Source organism: Thermobia domestica, chromosome 16, assembly GCF_964235325.1.
Source record: "Thermobia domestica chromosome 16, izTheDome1.hap1.1, whole genome shotgun sequence".
In the NCBI taxonomy this organism is placed as follows: domain Eukaryota; kingdom Metazoa; phylum Arthropoda; class Insecta; order Zygentoma; family Lepismatidae; genus Thermobia; species Thermobia domestica.
Genome location: NC_137469.1, coordinates 95,839,573 through 95,858,589, shown reverse-complemented (window position 1 = coordinate 95,858,589; position 19,017 = coordinate 95,839,573). Strand labels below are relative to the sequence as shown.

The window sequence follows — 19,017 nt, the reverse complement described above, 5'->3', positions numbered from 1 at the left end:
GAATATGTTGCTTCAAACACGTAAACCAAAAGAAACCTTGGTAGAAAAGAATGATACACGCTTGAATGACACATGATTATAGGCCTTAAAACGTTTGTCTTTTTCTGATAGTTTACCATAATATTTGTACCCTACGCAGTATAATGACATGCACCAGCACATTGTGAAAAAAATCTTCCAATATTTTTCTAATACAAACAAATCTCTTTTTTTTTTTCCTTATGAAGAACGTACAAATAAATTATAGTGCCTAGTACAATTATTGAGAAGGGAAATTTAATGTGAAAGGTTTGTGTTTATTTCTGTAATGATCTGGCTATACTGTGGATGGTGCATGTGGAGGGAATTGTTATTTTCGTGTGAAGTGTTAATTTTTCGTATAGTGTTTTAAACTTTTTAAATGATTTAGTTCAGAACAATGAAATATCACTTCCGTAATCATAAGAAAGTGCAATGGATAGGCGAATGTATAAAGTCTGCAAAGACAAGGAAAAGAGAATGTTTAACGTTTTACAAGTAAGTGCGTTTTTTCACTTACTTTTTCTCCAACAATTATTAGTACGAAAATTAAGTTATCTCAGTTTTTAGATTTCTTTCACATTTAGTAATTGGTGTTAAACATTTCCTGCACTGAAGTGTTGCAGGCGAAATTTAAAGACACTATTCAAAATTATTAGTGATAAGATTATAATACTTTTACTAACTCTGTATGCTCTTGCAAAATACATGTATTTGCGATGGATGATATGACAATATCAAACAGAGGATACGTAAAGGCCAGGTGGACCGCCAGAAATAATTTATTGAAAATTCTTTCATGAAATGTGCGTCTCGGGAAAACGGCAAATTTTTACTTTGACTCCAACTGTGACTTCAACCGATTCATGTGATCCGGTTCCCGGAGCAGTTTAGGAATCATTCCTAAACTGCTCCCGGAACCGGATCACATGAATCGATTACAATTACTAACACAGTGAAAGTAATGTACGATGTTAAGAATTATACTATAAGTACAAGGGCCACAATGTTACTATACGAAGTTAAGAATTATACTATAAGTACAAGGGTCACAATGTTACTAAACATCAATTCAGGTGAAGCGGTGACTATGAATTTTGAGATCTAAATGGGGGGCTACCGCCCCCCAAACCCCCCGCTCAAGTACCATAAAAACATCCAAAATAATAATAAATAATCACACCACTACTATAAAGATAAGATAAGAAGGAAAAAATTAAAAAAGAAATACTCGTCTCTAATCATAAATCAGTGCATGACAAAAAAGAAAAAAAAAAATACATCTCAACAAGACAATAGGACAAGCAGTAGCAAAACAAATTCTTTGCCTAATACTCAAATGCAAAACAAATCAAGGATAAAAATAATATGAATTAAAAAAGAAAACACTCACCATTTCGCCATAGAACAACACTCATGAATAATGAACTCATAACTGCTGATTCCACACACGAAAAAATAAGATACCAAGAACACATGCGCAATACTCAACATTACTGAAAAATGTTCCTTTCCGCACACACGTCGTTTTATTAAACCGAGCACACTTGCTATTATTACAAACAAGAAAAACCAATAAACGTCCACTTTTACCATACGTCGAAAATATCTTCAGCTTTAGACCACAACCATGATAGGTTTTCTCTAACTCAATTCAACCAATTCAATTACGCGCTTCCCGCATGCCACAAACAGCAGTGCACACATATATGCACACAGAACATGTGACATCACACTAACAAACTACCATATGACTACACAGACACGTAGTGGGAAAAATATGAACTAAGACGTCACACCAAAGGCACGAACAGTTCCAACAAGTGACTCACGCACAAACACTTGCAGGAAGTGACTGAACCTATAACAACCGATTCAAGTCACAGTTGGAGTCAAAGTAAAGACTTACCGGGAAAACATAATGGTATGCAGTAGTAGTAGTAGGAACGGGTTAGAAGCCCCGCAGGGGTTGGTTGGCTTCTGTTCTCGACATGAAGTGGGTAAGTTAAAGACATGCCCAAATTTTTCTGTGCCTACATATTACAATCTATGAAACAGTATAACTAAAGATGTGTACATTTCTGCAAAATAGTCCACCCGCCTCTACGTAAAGTGCTGCTTACAACTAAAAAATACAACCATTTCTTTAACTTTAATTTCCCCTTACCTGACTTCACTCATTCTTCCTCACAATAAATTTTCCAGCTGACCCTGTAAATTTCCTAAAATTGGTCCGGCGATACAGCAGTTAACCTCCAAAAATTGTAAAGATCACTCACCAACCTGTGATCACTACAAACTAGAGCCGTAGCCTAAGTTGCTTAAACGTGGGACGTTGAACTGAAATATTTTACTACAAGCTATCTTACCGGTATTGATTAAGAACAGTCCATCATAAAAAAAAAAATAATGAATTTTCGGTTGAAATGAGTGAATGAATAGGAAAGTGGATAGTGTAGAATATTATATTCAACTGCCCGTGGAATTTTTTCACAATGTAGTAATCTAGTATTTTACCTTTACAAGTGTGAAACCATTATAAGAGCTCTAAGTATATGTTTTCATGCGGTATCAAGTTTTTTTTTTTGGGGGGGGGGGCATATCATCGTTTAAGCTTATATTTTCCATCGCTGACGCGCCTGCTCCGTGCTGCGCTTGTCATAACTCTGTTAGATGGCATTCTTGCTTTTAGCGACCACTTAGCACAAGTTTGTTGCAGTATTTGCACATCGTTTTGTGAAATGCGTTCGGATTTGTATTTATACCTGTAAGAGGAAGTTATCGTTAAGAGAATTTTCACCCATGAATTTGTCTTGTATCCTAAGAAATAAATTCTAAAGCGCTACGGGCAAGTCTTTACGGTGCCTTCCATTTCAACTCAGGCAAAAAAAAAAAAAAAAAAAAAAAAAAAGTACCATCACCATCTTAGATATTGTTGAAACTTTTTTTTATAGCAACTAGACATGTTTTTCAAGAGACCCATATTTTTTGTTTTGCCGAAAAAAAATTTCACGCCAAGTAATGGTCCATCAAAGACGGGGAGTACAATTTATGAATTATAGAAGACCTGGAAAATGGTCAACTTCGGTGCCCCACCATTCAGCTATGGAGACAGGTAGAGTTGTTGTGGTATGTACATAGGTATATAAATAAACTATACTTTATTATAGTTTGGTTTGCGCATGCGCATCTTTTTATGCATAAATTAACAAATGAACGTCAGTTTATCTTAAAAGTCGAAGTTTACGAATTTTTTTCGAGCACTTCCGGTTCGAATTTTAAAATTCTGTTTTCAAGGTTGGTAAGATCTAGTTACCCGCTTTCCGAAAAAAAAAAAAAAATTGTATCGCTTCTGTGTGCAACCGTTTTGTCGCAAAAAAAAATTCGAGAAATTGCAAAATTTTCAAAAAACCGCCATTTTCTCGAAAACACCATATTTTAAGATTCTGAAATTTTGTCAGATGGTTCAACCTTAGAGTATATATAAAAAAAAAAAAAGTCTGTCCTGGATCCGCCCCTGCGTAGCACATTATCGATAGTCACAAAACACTTATTTTCACTTCTTTTATACTCCTCGGGAAACCTGTACCCTGCTGAAGGTCCATGTGGAAGGCTAAACAGCACTTCAACTTCATGTAATTCATGATTTATTCATATTTCTGCTACGCATCACTGGTTATCATACGTATATGTATGTAACAAAAGTTCCTTTTTTCAAACTTCTTAAATCTACATTTTGAATTGCAGAAGCTCGAATTTGGGGGAAGCATGAAGTTAGTTTATGGTGACTGTTACTGCCATAAAAACTTCGCCATTTTCCGAAAGCCAAAGGCGATTTCGTTGAATACCAGTTACCGGTCGCACACTTTTCCCATTCTTGCTTTTTTTTTTTTTTTCTTCCGGAAGTTGTCGAATTCAGTTCCAGGCAACAAAACGAGAGTAATACCCGGAGTTTGTACTTGCACTATATTCACGAATTCTTCTGCGGTTTTAGTACTGTGTATCTATTTTCGCCTAAGGTTATGCCGCATTGCCTCATTCTTTACAACCCTCCCCTCCACACACACACACCGTCGCAAAGACCATTGCATGGCCATTTTCACTGGAAAAAGACTGCTTTATCGAACCTGTCTGCATCTCGATCATCTGAAAGTGATTTTTAAAGGGGGATGCAACACCATCAGAAATCACTTGACACGGAACGGGAGATTGTAGACACTTACTTTCACGTATTCGAACCTTTTTCTATAACCTATATTTTCGCTATTCTTCGAGTACTTTTAGAATCTTGTCTATGGCTATGAGTACATGAGCCGAATCGTGTGTTTTATCGTCGTTTATTACAACAAAACTGTCAGTTGTTTCATATTCCGGTGATAACTGAACTTTGATGTAGTCATGAATTTCAAATTCTTACAGTAAAACCAGCAATCTACGATACAAAAACAGTAAGTGGCACAGTTTTTTAACGAGATCATTGTTTTCCCATATGGCATACGTAACACTTTCATTTTCATCAGGATCAATAATTAGACTCCACACTTATTCCTTCCACTCCAGGACATTCACCACATCAGGCCCGCAACCAGCCACAGAGGTTTGGGAGGGACATGAATATGTTAGGAGGGCAATACAAATAGCTAAATTGTGTTTTTTGTATTAATAATAGCATTTTGTGTTAAGGTCTGGAAGGACACAAAAAGTTTAGGGGGGGGGGCAGACCCCACTAGCCCCCTCTGGTTACGGGCGTGCACCACATTCCTGAAGAAGACAAGTGTCATTTTCTACGGATCATACTACTAAAGGAAATAGGTCACTCATGACAGCTTCAATACAGGCAGCATCTTTGATTTGTTGCAACGCAGTAGCAGCTAACTTAAAATTTGCACAATACACACACACACTTCCGTCGCATGTTGCGGACTGACCCACTTTAGTCGAATACTATAAAATTCCGATTGACCCATTCTTATGCTGGGATTGTTCAGTTTAAGAAGTCCGTAAATTTCTTTGATGGAACGCATAAGAAAATGTTTTTTTTTTTTTTTTTTTTTTTTTATAATAACTTTTTGTTCTTTTTCGATCACTGTAATGACATCGCACTTAATTGAGACTTTGTCTGGATCATTCCAAGTCATCACTGAGGTAATAGTTCAGGCTTTTTATAGACCATCAGAATTTATTGGATGGCCATTTCAGGTAAATTTAAAATTTGTGTTTTTTGTCATCGTAATTTACATCTCAGATTACTTCGGTTTAAGAAAACAGCGGAGGGGGGGGGGAGGATCATTTTACTATTTCAGACAGCCTTTTTAATCAAAATAATAAAAACCAGTCAAGAAAACCTTTTATTCTTCATTTAATGAATAATGTGAACCACAAACATCATCAAATCATTGCACTTTTATTGTTTCCAGAGTTGCTAACTGGACATCAAAGTTAACGAAACTTCGCTAACTTCAAAAGGCTGTAGCTAATTCATGAAGCATTGGTCGAGAATGGTATTTGGTGTGTTTATTATTCATGTAAGGTTGAACCATCTGACAAAATTTCGGAATTTTAAAATATGGTATTTTCGAAAAAATGGCGATATTTGAAAATTTTGCAATTTCTCGAATTTTTTGCGACAAAACGGTTGCACACAGAAGCGATACATTTTTTTTTTTTTCGAAAAGTGGGTAACTAGAAGGCCATTTCAAAATTTGGGCCACTTCGCTCACCTGTCGTACGACATCTCCAAGTTCGAATTTTAACTGTCTCATAATTTTGTCCGCTTTTTGTACATTGATGAATCACGAAGACAATTTTTTACAATTGAAATAAACGAGAGAGGGCCAGTTGAAATTTTGGTCACATCGATCACCTGTAGTGCGACATCTTCAAATTCGAATTTTAACAAGCTTAGAATTTTGTCCAGTTTTTTACATTCTTGAACCCAACAAAAAGGTATATACCATCCAAATGAACGAGGGAGGTTCATTTCAAAATTTGACCACTTCGATCACCTGTAATGAGACATCTTTAAACTTGAATTTTAATTAGCTTAGAATTTTAACTTTAAATAGCTTGATGGTACAAAACTCTACAAAAAACAGTGAAAGTTCTAAGCTAGTTAGAATTTAAAGATGTTGCACTACTGGTGAACCAAGTGGCTAACATTTTGAAATGATCCTCCTTTGTTAATTTGAGCGTTGAAAATTTTTTTCTTTGTGGTACAAAAATGTACAAAAATTGACAAAATCCTGAGCTAATTAAAATTAGAATTTGAAAATGTCACACTACAGGTGATCAAAGAAGCCAAATTTTGAAATGACCTTCCTCGTTTATTTCGATGGTACAAAATATTTTGTTTGTGGTACAAGGATTGGACAAAATTCTAAGCTTGTTAAAACGCGAATTTGAGCATGTCACACTGATTGATGTGGCCAAAATTCCAAATGGCCCTCCCTCGTTTATTTCAATTTTACATAATTTTTCTTGGTGGTACAAAAAGGTACTAAAATCAAACAAAATTATGAGCTATTTAAAATTCAGATTTTGAACCTGTCGCACTACAGGTGATTGAAGTGGCCAAATCTTGAAGTAGCCCTCCCTCGTTTATTTGAATGGTACAAAAATGTTTCTTGGGTGAACAAAAATAGACGAAAATTGGACAAAATTGTGAGCTAGTTCAATTTCAAATTTGAAGCTCTTTCACTACAAGTGATCGAAGTGGCCAAATTTTGAAATTGCCCTCCTTCTTTTACTTGAATTTTACAAAAAAAAATTCTTAGGTGGACAAAGATGGACAAACTTCTGAGGTAGTTAAATTTCAGATTTGAAGATGTCGCACTACAGGTCATCAAAGTGGCCAAATTTTTAAATGGCCTTACCTCGTTTTTTTGAATTTTCAATTTTTTTTTCTTGGGTGGACAAAAATGAACGAAAATTGGACAAAATTGTGAGCAAGTTAAATTTCGAATTTGAAGATCTCGCACTACAGGTCATCAAAGTAGCCAAATTTTTAAATTGTCCTCTCTCGTTTACTTGAATTAAAAAAAAAAAGAAAAAATCTTGGGTGGACAAAAATGAACAAAATTCTGAGGTAGTTAAATTGCAGATTTGAAGATGCCGCACTATAGGTGATCAAAGTGGCCCAAATTTTGAAATGTTCTTCCTTTGTTAATTTGAATCGTACAAAATTTGTTCTAGGTTGGACAAAAATAGACAAAATTCTGAGCTAGTTAAAATTCAATTTGAAGATGTCGCACTGCAACTAAATGGACCCTGTGTCAGAAGATACCTTCTAGAAGATATTTCTTTAGGTATTTTTGTCCTGCCACAGGACCATATAATTTCAAATCCACACACACACAACGGTAGCAACTTTAACTTCCGAGATGGGTGACGTGGAAATTTTGTTATAGGTGATTTGACACCGTTATATATCTATAAAAGGTGTCAATCATTCATCATTGCCAGGAGGATGAATCACTCACCCCTTTCTTATTCTCCTTTTACATGACCTTGGAAGGTGTTCGAAACCGACAACAATGAACCATTTCAAGGTCTTAAGTCTATTTACATTAGAAACTTGGAATTCCATTTATGACGAAAGTTATTGTACGACTCGTATGTACATTAAAAATTATCAATTTGGTCGTTTCTTTAAATATGCATTTATATGCAATAACGACATAAACACGCACAAACCTCCGAAATATGCAAATATATGCACTATAAAACTCTACTATTTTACCCCAAAACAGTTGAAACGAATTTCTGTTTAAAGAGCATATCATTATCACATCAGAAAAAAAAAAAAAAAAAAAAACATGCAAATATGCAAAAATCCGAAGTCTAGTTATAATAATGGAGTGACTATTGAATGAGTTACTAAGGGATCAAATCATCTCATAGATATTTTAAAGTAAAATCTTACCAGTTCGGATACAAGTCTAGGTTCGTTTACCTCGGCTTCATCTTTTCACTTCTGCCGCACGTATATCAGGTGGGACTTATAAAACACATTTGAGTCCTTTAAAGTGGTTTCTCATTTCCATTGTTCTCTGGTTCTATAATTTAATCCTTAATGAACTCGAAATATCGCCGCGGTAACAGAAACTTGCTCTTAGGTTCTGTCCTTTGTGTCAAGACAATCCAGACAGAGTTTTGGTTTGCTCAAAGGTGTATTTTCCTAAAGACTTTCCAACTCAATCAGTGTACCACCTCTCTCGCATTTCGAATACCATCATCCACTTGTCATTGACATCAGGACTTCCGAGCTTATTATTAGCTCCAGCCGTGTCCATGGGGCGAAATCCCGTGTTTGATTTTCAATAGAAGCTTTTGTGGTATGGATTCTATGATAAGCTGTAGGTTCACGTCACATTATAGTTCCATCATTTTAAAGGAACGCTAAAATTGAAATCAGTCAATCACTCTTACAACCAGAGTTGTGAAAAACCCAGTCTTTTTAAAAAAGCCCAGCCCAGTGGGTTTTATTGGGTAAAATTGGGTTTATTGGGCAAAATTGCCTTTTGTTGGGTAATATTGGGTTTAATTAAATGTTGTATGTATATTTAAAGCCATATTCGTACTTAAAATACCATTTAAGCATCTATGTTCTACTGTACACATGAAACTATGGAATTCCCTTGTGGGACCATGGTAGTTCACTTTTTGAGCGGATTCCTAGTTCGATCTCAAGTTCCGCCAACTGCGTTTTGTGGTGGACAAATATCGTGTGCATAGGTTTTCTCGGGGTTCTCTCTTTTCCTACCACTTTCGTCATGCCACCATTATTATCCATATCATCACAGTCTCTCTTAGCCCTGGGGTATAATCATGAGAAATTGAACTAAACTTTGAAGTAACAAAACAAAACATTAAAAAAAAAAAAAAAAAAAAAAAAAAAAATGATGCACAAGGAATCTTTGAAGTTCCCATACGCGTTTCGTGGGATACACTTAGCACCATTGACATTCGCATTTCGATTTCTAGAAAGAAGGAAGTACTCAATTTTCTAGAGTAAGAAAGAGGTGGAAATCCCTGAATCAGCTGCCTTGGGTTTCACTCAAAACACGCCAGGCAAATACTGGGATAGTTCCTCAAATTCAGGAACTAGAGATATAAAAAATGGCTTTATTGAATGGATGTTGTTTTTCTACAAACAAATATTTTTTTTTAAGAACTAAAATGTTGGAAATGGATTTTTTCTCATTTTCAGTTGCCAATTTGGTTTCTTACAATATATTTTACGATTAAAAGGGTTTTGTGACATACAATAAGTGTACTGTGCTTCACATACTCCATTAGATACGCAAGAATAATTTGGGAGTTCCATAATCTGATTGCCGTTAGTGTTGAGAAAATAGAGGTGTATCTTTAGTAATATCCTTTTTTAAACAGCTCTCGCCGTGTGGACTTTGTGGTGGACAAACACCGTGCTCGTGGGTTTTCTTGGGGTTCTCCCGTTTCCTCTCGCTTTCTTCATTCCACCATTTTCACTCATTTCTCATAATCATCGTCTCGTTTAGCCTAACCGGCATAACAGTGGGACGTAAACCTCAAAGATTTCATTTCATTTTCCTTTTTTAAATGAAGCGTTCTCGATTTCTAATTAACTGACACATTGAAGCTCAAATTTTAATGAAGAATGGAACAAATTAGTAACAAGCTGAAAATTGGTACAGATGTAGGGAATGATGTTCTAAACAACATACTAAAAGTCCCCTGAAATCCCAGATGACCTTCGCCGCCATATTGGAAAATGGTGGCTGGAAGTGTCAAATGAACAATATACAGATAAAAATAGCAATATCTTCGCTATGGTTGAACATAAAGAGATAAACTTAGTGTCGTTTTACACAACATAGATAACAATATTTTTAAAGAGAAACAATTTTTCATAAAACGCATACTTCTACAAATATTTAGCTCTAAATTCTAAAATTCCCAAAATACCATCAAACTGATTTACAATTTATTAAACTTAGGAATTAAACATTAACAAGTTAAAATTTGACATAGATGTTCATAAAGATTGTTTAAATAACATACTAAAATCCCACAACTTCTTCGTTCGCCATATTGGAAAATGTCAAAATGTCGGAAGTAATTGAATATTTTAAGTGAAATACAAAATCTGGACCGGGCTAAATATTTGAGAAACTGTAAATGCAGTCGATCCGATGTCAATTGCGATCAACGGTGGTGCAAGTGTGGAAACATTATGTCGTGTTTAAGGTTGTCCTCCGCCATCTTGGTGACCGCCATCTAGGAATCAACTTGTTTATTTTAAATGACAACATGGTTTGTCACCGGCTCGCGATTAGGATGTTGCTCTTTGAAGACGGATGTTATTGCTGAACTGCATCATCCGGCCTAAAGGAAAATTTCCATTCTTTCCTCTCGAATTAGCACCCTGTCCTACCTACAAGAAAATAGAAAAAGAGAGACTCTGTTCCCGTCTATACAATGTTCCACACATAGCAAAGAATTTAAGTCTAAATGATAACATATTCTAGCCTAAATCAATTTGCTACTTCAAAACGTTGCAGATTTTGAAAAAATATGCTTTACAATAGGATTTCTCGGTATTGGGCAAATGTTCGGTACAGGGTTAATACAAATTTTAATTAGATAAATGCATCAAAGATGCAAGATGCAGGTAAGGTAATGGTGTGGTGTGCAGTATGGGGCGGAAATTTATTGGACCTGTTTTCATTGATGGAACCTGGGATGCTGCGCAATATGGAGACATGCTTGAAAACACTGTTATGCCACTTTTGTTGGAAGAGCAAGGGTGATTTCATCAATATTTGCAACAAGATGGGCACCCCGCATTTTGGTGGTAATGTAATCGATGGTTCAATAAATTCTTTCCCGGTTGTTGGATAGGTCGGCATGGACCAGTTGAATGGCCAGCAAGGTCCCCCGACCTATCTCCTTTGGATTTCTATCTTTAGGGAAACTTTAAAGCTATTGTTTAAAAGTGTAAAATTATTGACATTGGCTACCTGAAAAGGAGAATCATTACGGCCTGTGAATAAATATCACCAACCATGCTTCGCAGAGTACACAAGCACTGGTTCTCACGGTTAAGGATATGCATAGAACAGAACGGTGGGCATGCTGAGCATGTCATGTGATTATAAGTGTCTCATATGTGTTAGCTCTCTCTTTTCCAGGTTATTAAAGAATACGTAATGTGAGATGTTACAAAGCTTGTTTTTTACTTTATCTTTCAATTTGAAACTTTGCACAGCCCATTTCATATCATTTCACATATAACATATCCTAAATCTATTCACAACTTCAAAACTGATGCAGGTTTTGGAAAATTAATCTTACCATTGGGTTTCTCTTCGAACGAGGATGTTGTTTAATATGTCACATGACCATGTTGTTATTTAAAATAAACAAGTTGATTCCTAGATGGCGGTCACCAAGATGGAGGACAACCTTAAACACGTCATAACGTTTTCCCCCTTGCACCACCATTGATCACAATTGACTTCGGATCGACTGCATTTACAGTTTCTCAAATATTTAGCCCGGTCCAGATTTTGTATTTCACTTAACAAAATATTCAATTACTTCGGACATTTTGACATTTTCCAATATGGCGACCGAAGAAGTTGTGGGTTTTTTGTATGTCTTTTAAATAATCTGTATCAACATATATGTCAAATTTTAACTTGTTAATATTTACTTCCTAAGTTTAATAAAATTGTAAATCAGTTTGACGGTAGTTTTCGGAATTTTAGAATTTAGAGCTATATATTTATAAAAGTATGCATTTTATGAAAAATTGTTTCTCTTTAAAAAATATTGTGTTATCTATGTTCTATAAAACGACACTAAGTTTTTATCTCTCTATGTTCAACCGTAGCGAAGATATTGCTATTTTTATCTGTGTATTGTTCATTTGATACTTCCAGCCACCATTTTCCAACATGGCGGCGAAGATCACGTGGGATTTCAGGGGAGTTTTAAAATGTTGTTTAGAACATCATTCCCAACATCTGTACCAATTTTCAGCTTGTTACTTACCAATTTGTTACTTTTTGCTAATTTGACTGCACTAAAAGATATTTAATCTGTTTACGTAAATATGTAACAAAATTAAAGGAAATGTAGCCGCATTAGTTTTGATTCCATACTACCTGAAGTGCCCGTTCTTTGCTCAGGGAGAATTAGGTTCAAGGAAAATAGTTGAACCTCCTCTACCCTTTAGGGATACGCATATTAATTAAAGTGTAATGATAAAAACTCCGTAAGATATTTTGTTTCTGGCATGAATTTTTAACTCCCTCTCCCGTAGAATACGCCCTTTAAGGAAAATTACATAATAATATCCCAGCTTGAGGTAGGTATAACTATTTCTAAAGCTCATTTCAAACTGTTGAACCATTTCCTGTGACACGATCACGAACAACATATGTCTTCCATTTAAATGTGAAGAAAGAAATTATAGAAAACACCTTCTTTCTTCCCTTAAAATTAAAATTTTAAAAAACAGAAAGTGACATGTCCCCTTATTTTTCGTGAGGTGTTTATATACCAAATTTCATCTTCCTAACTTGACTTGCTCACGAGATACTGTAATTTTGGCTAAAATTTTGAGCCCCCTTTACTTCCATTACGATGTGTCCCTTAAAGTAACACAATAAATAAATAATAATAATGAGCTATGTTCCAAAATTCATTTCAAACTGTTCAACCGTTTCCCAGTGATGCGATCACAAACAACGGGCAAAATCGCTTTCAATGGAAACAAAGGAATTATGGAAAATCACCTCCTCCCCTTAAAACGAAAATTTTCAAAAACTTTGGGACACATGCCTATTTATTTTTAATGAGGATTTATATACCGAGTTTCATCTTCGTAACTTGGCGGGTTCGTGATATATTTATTTATTTTACATGAATTTTAAACTTCCTCTACTCCTTTTCTTAGGATACACCCTTGAAGCTAGGTAATATAAAAATCCCAGCTCCGGTAGGTACGAACTATTGTGTGTTCGAAAATTCATTTCAAACTGCTTAACCATTTCTCTGTGTGATGCTATCAGGAACAACAGGCAGCATCGCTTTCAAATTATAGAAAATGCTCCCCTTCCCCACTTAAAATGAAAACTCTCAAAAACACTGGGACACGGGTCACTTCCTTTTAATGGGAAGTTTACATAAAAAATGTCATCCTCTTAACCTGACAGAATCGTGAGATACTAAGATTTTCGCAAAGATTTTGACCGTCCGCTCCCTCCATAGAACACACACTTTAATCAAAGTAATCTCATTAAAAGCCTAGTCTGAGGTGCGTGATAATTGTATCCGAAAATTCATTCCAAACGGTTAAATCGTTTTCCCGTGTTGCGCGCAGAAACAAAATTCTTTTCATTTTTATATAATAGATTACAGTTGAACAGTGTTACATCGAATTTGACCGAGCAGAAAGAAAATTCACTATGAATGATTCCGAACCTTTTTTGTTTTCAGTAGTATTCTGTTCTGGTGGTAAATACTAAGCCAATTTTGTAACTAGGCATACACTAAGAAGTACGATTCAAGAAAGTAATTATAATCATAGTTTTATTTCACCCCAAGTTTTGAAGTATATTTTTGAAGTGGGCCTTTTTGGGTTTTATTGTGGGTTTTACCCTCCCCCCCTTTGAAAAAAGAAAAAAAAACACTGGGGAATTTTGGGCTGGGCAAAATTTCAAAAAGCCTGCTTACAACAGGGTTCCTACTGGTCAAGGAAGTCAGGGAAAATGGTGCAAGTTACAGACACTCAGGGAAAAAGATTGGAAATCGGAAATTTTATAAAATTTATTTTTTCTAACATTAATTGTAAGAGCAAAGGTGTGTTTTCTGAGATTACAACTCAAATTGTTGACATTAAAAACGAAATAAGCAATATTGCATAAGTCACAAATCTTAATTGAAACAAAGTGTGGATATTTTAGTGTAGCCTTGTTACTTTATTAATAAACAGAGATATACATATGAAGATATCTCATATGTAATATATGTTTCAGTGTCAGATGTTCGTAGGTAATATAATAATGCAGTATTGAATAAGCAAGATATCTTCGTTCAAACTGGATATAAATTAGTGGTGGACACAAAACCGGTTTTTCGGTTTTCGGTTTTCTCTAAAATCGGTTCGTTTTTTTACCTAGTCCGATTTCGGTTTTCTTCAAAACCGATTCCGGTTTTTTCCAAAATTTGTTCTATTTCTGACCAGACTGGTGTTTCGTTGTTCTCCGGAAACCGAAACCAGTTTTGGAGAAAATCGAAACCGGTTTCGGTGAAAAATAAGTAACTGTTCTTTATTCAAACTGGATATGGATATTTTAAAAGAGCCGTGTCATTATTAAATGAATGTATAAGAAGTATCGTATCTTCAGAGTAATTAATTGTCAGATGTTTGAGGGTAGATATTAATGATCAGAGTATAGGACGTTGCTCAGATTTTTATGGGGGGTAAATGGAATGTACGTACGAGCACTTGGTTACTATTTGTCTCTATAGAATAAATGCTCTCATATATAAATATTCACCGTTATTTATTCCTTATTTATGTGTCAACGTCATCTGACACCTGTTATGTAAGTCAGGGAAATAGATTTCTCCAGATCAGTAGGAACCCAGTATAATCTTGCTGATAGACAATAACGTGCATATATTATGAAGAAAGGAAAATGAAATTAGTCTTGTAGGCTATAAACGAGACGGATGAATATTGAAAATAAATTACTATGAAAGAATTGGCCGAAAGAGTGACACTGTGGGAGAAAACGGGAGAATCTACGGACATGAAGTTGTCCATTGCAAACTCATATGACTTGGTATCGAACCAGTAACCCTTCGCACTAGGTGTGAACGCTTTTCCTCTAAACAACCGTGTTCCCTAGATTGTTGCTTTAAGAACATAAAAGAAATTGATGTGTATATTTATGGACACTGGAATGCATATATAGTATTGGAAAAAGTTACTTTTATACTGCATTTGAACATGAGAATTACAAGTTTCAAAATTTCTTTGGTCCCTTTATCAATATATTTTCTTTTATGTATGCATCACTGCTTGCTTTCTCTTTTACTTTTGCTACACTTTCTCAAGTCTTATAGTCAATTTAAATGTTTTCAATCCTCCTCCGCAACCACAACCGGATCCTTCATCATGTGAATGTTAAAACTGCTGCATAAAAACTGTTTCCCTCATCAGCAATGCTAGTTGTTCTTGTTTTAAAATAAGTGGTTAAATGTCGGTGCAACGTTTTTCGGTATAAATTTTTACACAATAATTTCCGTTATCATTGTTAGTAACAGTATGTTGTACTCTTGTCACTATATCATATTTAACGCATATATATATATAAAGTTGTAAAGTGCATCAATGACGTATAACTACCTACCGTGTGAACCAGGCTTACATCTTTAACCAAATTATGGTTTGAATTGTTTTTTTCTCTTTACAAAAGTTGTGTATTGAATCATGTGTTTTGATGGATGGACAGAATCAATAGCCATGTTTTAGTAGTCAGTATAGCGGTACAAGATACATTTATAAAGGGACTAGAGAAGTCCTGAAGCCGTATGTTCTGATTCTCATGTCAGAATGTAAGGTAAGGATATTATTTCCGAGGTTAGTTTGGCGATTACATTATATTGTAGTTGTCCAGATGAAATAATTATACTTTTCTGTTGCAGTGAATTTAAATTTGGATCCGTCCGTGCGAAGCTGGGTGATTTTATTCTTATTTCTTCTGCTGATGCTGTTGAACCAGATACCGTAGAAGGTTGTGATATTGGCGAAATTTTAGAACTTTATGAAACAAGTATGTATAGTTCTTTCCATCTTTTTAAACAATGCAATTGTTTGCCGTAAGGTTCTAGAAGTAGGCTTTATTGTCAATGTAAATTACTATCGTCCTCAATATGTTGTTTTTATTGCCAGATTGCAAAGTGATTTTGTTTGCAAGAAGGGTATTTTACAGCTAATTCCTTAATATTGACGTAAGATTTGTTCTGATTAACAATGCTGCTTATTTTAACGAAGTCACATTACAAGATATGGGACATCTCCGAAATTTATGCTTGAAAGAACGGTCTAATCTATATGAGAAACATTGCAAGCAAACTTTTTTTTTTTTTTCACCATATTCTACGGGTGTACAAATGAAATGTACAGTCGGAAACAGTATTAAGTATAGGTTGGAGATGTTATTTCTTATACCTCAAACTTGTACTTAATATTGTTTCTGACTGTACAAAGACTCAAAACTTCGACCGGGTCAGGAATAGAAAGACTTCCGGTGCTGATGTACGAATTGCTATGATACCTAGTCCATACTCAGCCGGTGGTTCAAACGACTGAATCAAAACTTCGAGAGTCCGTGTATGTGGCTCATCTGAGAAGAAGTGAATAGCGTCGTGGTTGGAGGAACAGTAGTTATCCAGTTTTCTGATTTCAATTCTTGGCCTAGTCACATTTTTAAAATCTGAATTTTGTGTGTAAACTGTTATTTAAAAAAACAATAAATAAAAGGAGATACAACTGATTTAATATTGAAAAAAGTAAAAATTGCATCCTCTTAGCCCCCCCCCCCCAAAAAAAAAAAGATCGTCGTTACTTTCAATTCTGTAATAAATAAATACTTCGTCCTCCTCCTTAGGCAATGTTTTCTCTGTAGGTCCTGGTTTATTAATTCATGTGAATGAATATTGAATGGAGCTGGTGAGAATTTCACTTCCCCTTCTGGTAGATCATAACAGCTTTGAAAAATCCATTTTCAAAAATCAATCAATAAATAAACAAAACCAATTGTACACACAGTTGTAAATGATTTTTTTTTCTTTCTTTACGAGTTCAAATTGGGATATTCTGCACATATGTTTTCGAAAAACATGAACACTGTATTTGGTCAGGAGTGGTGAATGAAATTTGTGAAATTTCGTGACTTTGACTCAATATTAAAAAAGAGTATCCCTCTCTGCTAATGACCAGCAGTATGTTCTGATGAGATGGTCAGGAATGTCGTACAATTACAAAACATTTCGTGCAGTTGCAAGGGAGGTAAGTATATACCGCATTGTCGTCATTCGGTGGCTCGGAGTACTTGGTAAGATGAAAAATTTGTGCTCGAGTACCACACAGGTATCACCAACCTATAGGGATGACTGTCTGCAAGGGTGTAATTCTTTTAAGTGTAAAGGATAATGAGGAAGGTTTTCCTTATTAGATTATCACTTTTGATGGAAAATGGATGTGCTACAAAAATCGTAAACGACCAGGACATTTGTTTGGTCGTGATCAACATCCAGGACAGGGTACAAAACTGCCTTTTTTTCCCCAGGACAGGGATTTAATTTTTGGGAGGGAAAATTAGAGAAATTATTGAAAAATTCTTTAATGTCAGGGAAATTGAAAAGTTCTTAAATGTTAGGAAAATCGAATAATAGGTAACAGATGCATTAAGTCGTACCAAAGTGTGTGATGACGTGATTTGTGGTTAGGTTCTTAACTCTGAAATGAGTTGAGCGTATACAAGCTATCCAGCTTTTCGTTAGCACCGCATTTCTATGCTGCAGGTGATTTTATGTAGCGAATTTCGACGTGATACCGCTTAAGTAAAACGTTAACACAGGTTAGATCGATAGTGTTTTCATTTGTGTGAAATTATTGATTTATTTTGAAGGGTTTGTGTTTATATTTTCTATATCAGTCGTATTACGAGAATTGTATTGCAACATATCTGTTTGATTCTCATACCTGTAAGTCAGATGTGTTTTATAGAACGTAAAACGTGATATTAGCAGCGCTTTTGTAAAGTGAGAATTGTAATGAGCAGATACTTCATTCGTTACGTGCATTGACATTCCGTATTTATTCGATTACACTAGTTAACAAATTTAAACTTTTTGTTTGTTACATGAGAAAAATCACCTGATCTTAAAGGAACTTTTTGCGCTGAATTCGAATATGCACTCGGTTTCTCTCCATCACGTACAGTTTTCCCGTAACTGAGGGATTTTCGGGAAATTCCCTCAAAAATTTCCCTTTTTCAGATATTTTATTCCCCTAGCTCCTGTCCCCTTACATATAGTAACATAGAAATTATACCTAAGTATACCTTGATATATATTTAATAAACCCTAAAAGTTTCGTAAAAATCGCTTTGTTCTTTCTAGAGAAATAAATATATTTGTATGTATACTGTGTGCACTGTTTATTGCACCTGACAGTAATGCTTTCAGATCTCCTGAGTTGGGGTAAAAACGATTTGCTTTATTACTACAAACACAGACATAAAAATGAATATTTACAATAGTCAACAACACACTTGTATTGCTCTCTGTAAATTAGAAGCGTGTATAAAAATAGAATGTACTTCCAACGTATATTTTTTTTAAACGTACAGTATATGTATATCTTAATACATATATATACAATTCTCCAAGTTTTTTCGTTTTGTTCATGAAATGGTTATCAATATTTGTTATCAAATGTAACAGAATGCAAAAGAAAGAAAGAATGGCATGTTCAATTTTCAAGCTATTTCTCAATGCAAGATAATGTGTGCGTATGTACGGATATAAATGGGTTGATGGCGGAGCTAGGAATTCCTTACGTTCCAGAAGAATGGAGGTTATTTATCGACGCGTCAAAGGTCAGCCTTAAAGCTGTCCTTTTACATAATGGAAATAAAAAACCTTCTATACCACTTGCGCACTCAGTGAAGATTAAGGAATCCTATGACACCATGTCAACTTTGCTAAATCTTATAAATTACAAGGACCATTGTTGGCAAATATGTTGTGATCTCAAGGTAGTTGGTATTTTATTAGGACTGCAGTGCGGTTACACGAAGTACCAATGTTTTTTATGTTTATGGGATAGCCGAGCTGATGACAAACATTATGAAGTGAAGGAATGGGAACCTAGAGTGAATTACGTACCTGGAGAATGCAACGTCAAATACGCTCCTTTGGTAGATCCTAATAAGA

The 19,017-nt window shown here is 35.1% G+C and overlaps 1 protein-coding gene across 3 annotated transcripts in view; it reads left to right on the top strand.

The window, feature by feature from the left end:
* The first annotated feature begins 303 nt into the window (after positions 1-303).
* Orc1 (origin recognition complex subunit 1) overlaps positions 304-19,017 on the top strand; it is a 128,797-nt gene continuing 110,083 nt past the window's right edge. The window contains exons 1-2 of one of the 3 annotated variants that reach the window (XM_081742786.1): positions 304-516; positions 15,721-15,848. In XM_081742786.1, coding sequence (XP_081598912.1) covers positions 419-516; positions 15,721-15,848 — 226 coding nt within the window. In that variant the 5' untranslated portion in view covers positions 304-418. The remainder of the gene's footprint in view (positions 517-15,720; positions 15,849-19,017) is intronic. The other 2 variants (XM_081742784.1, XM_081742785.1) reach the window with 2 other exon arrangements.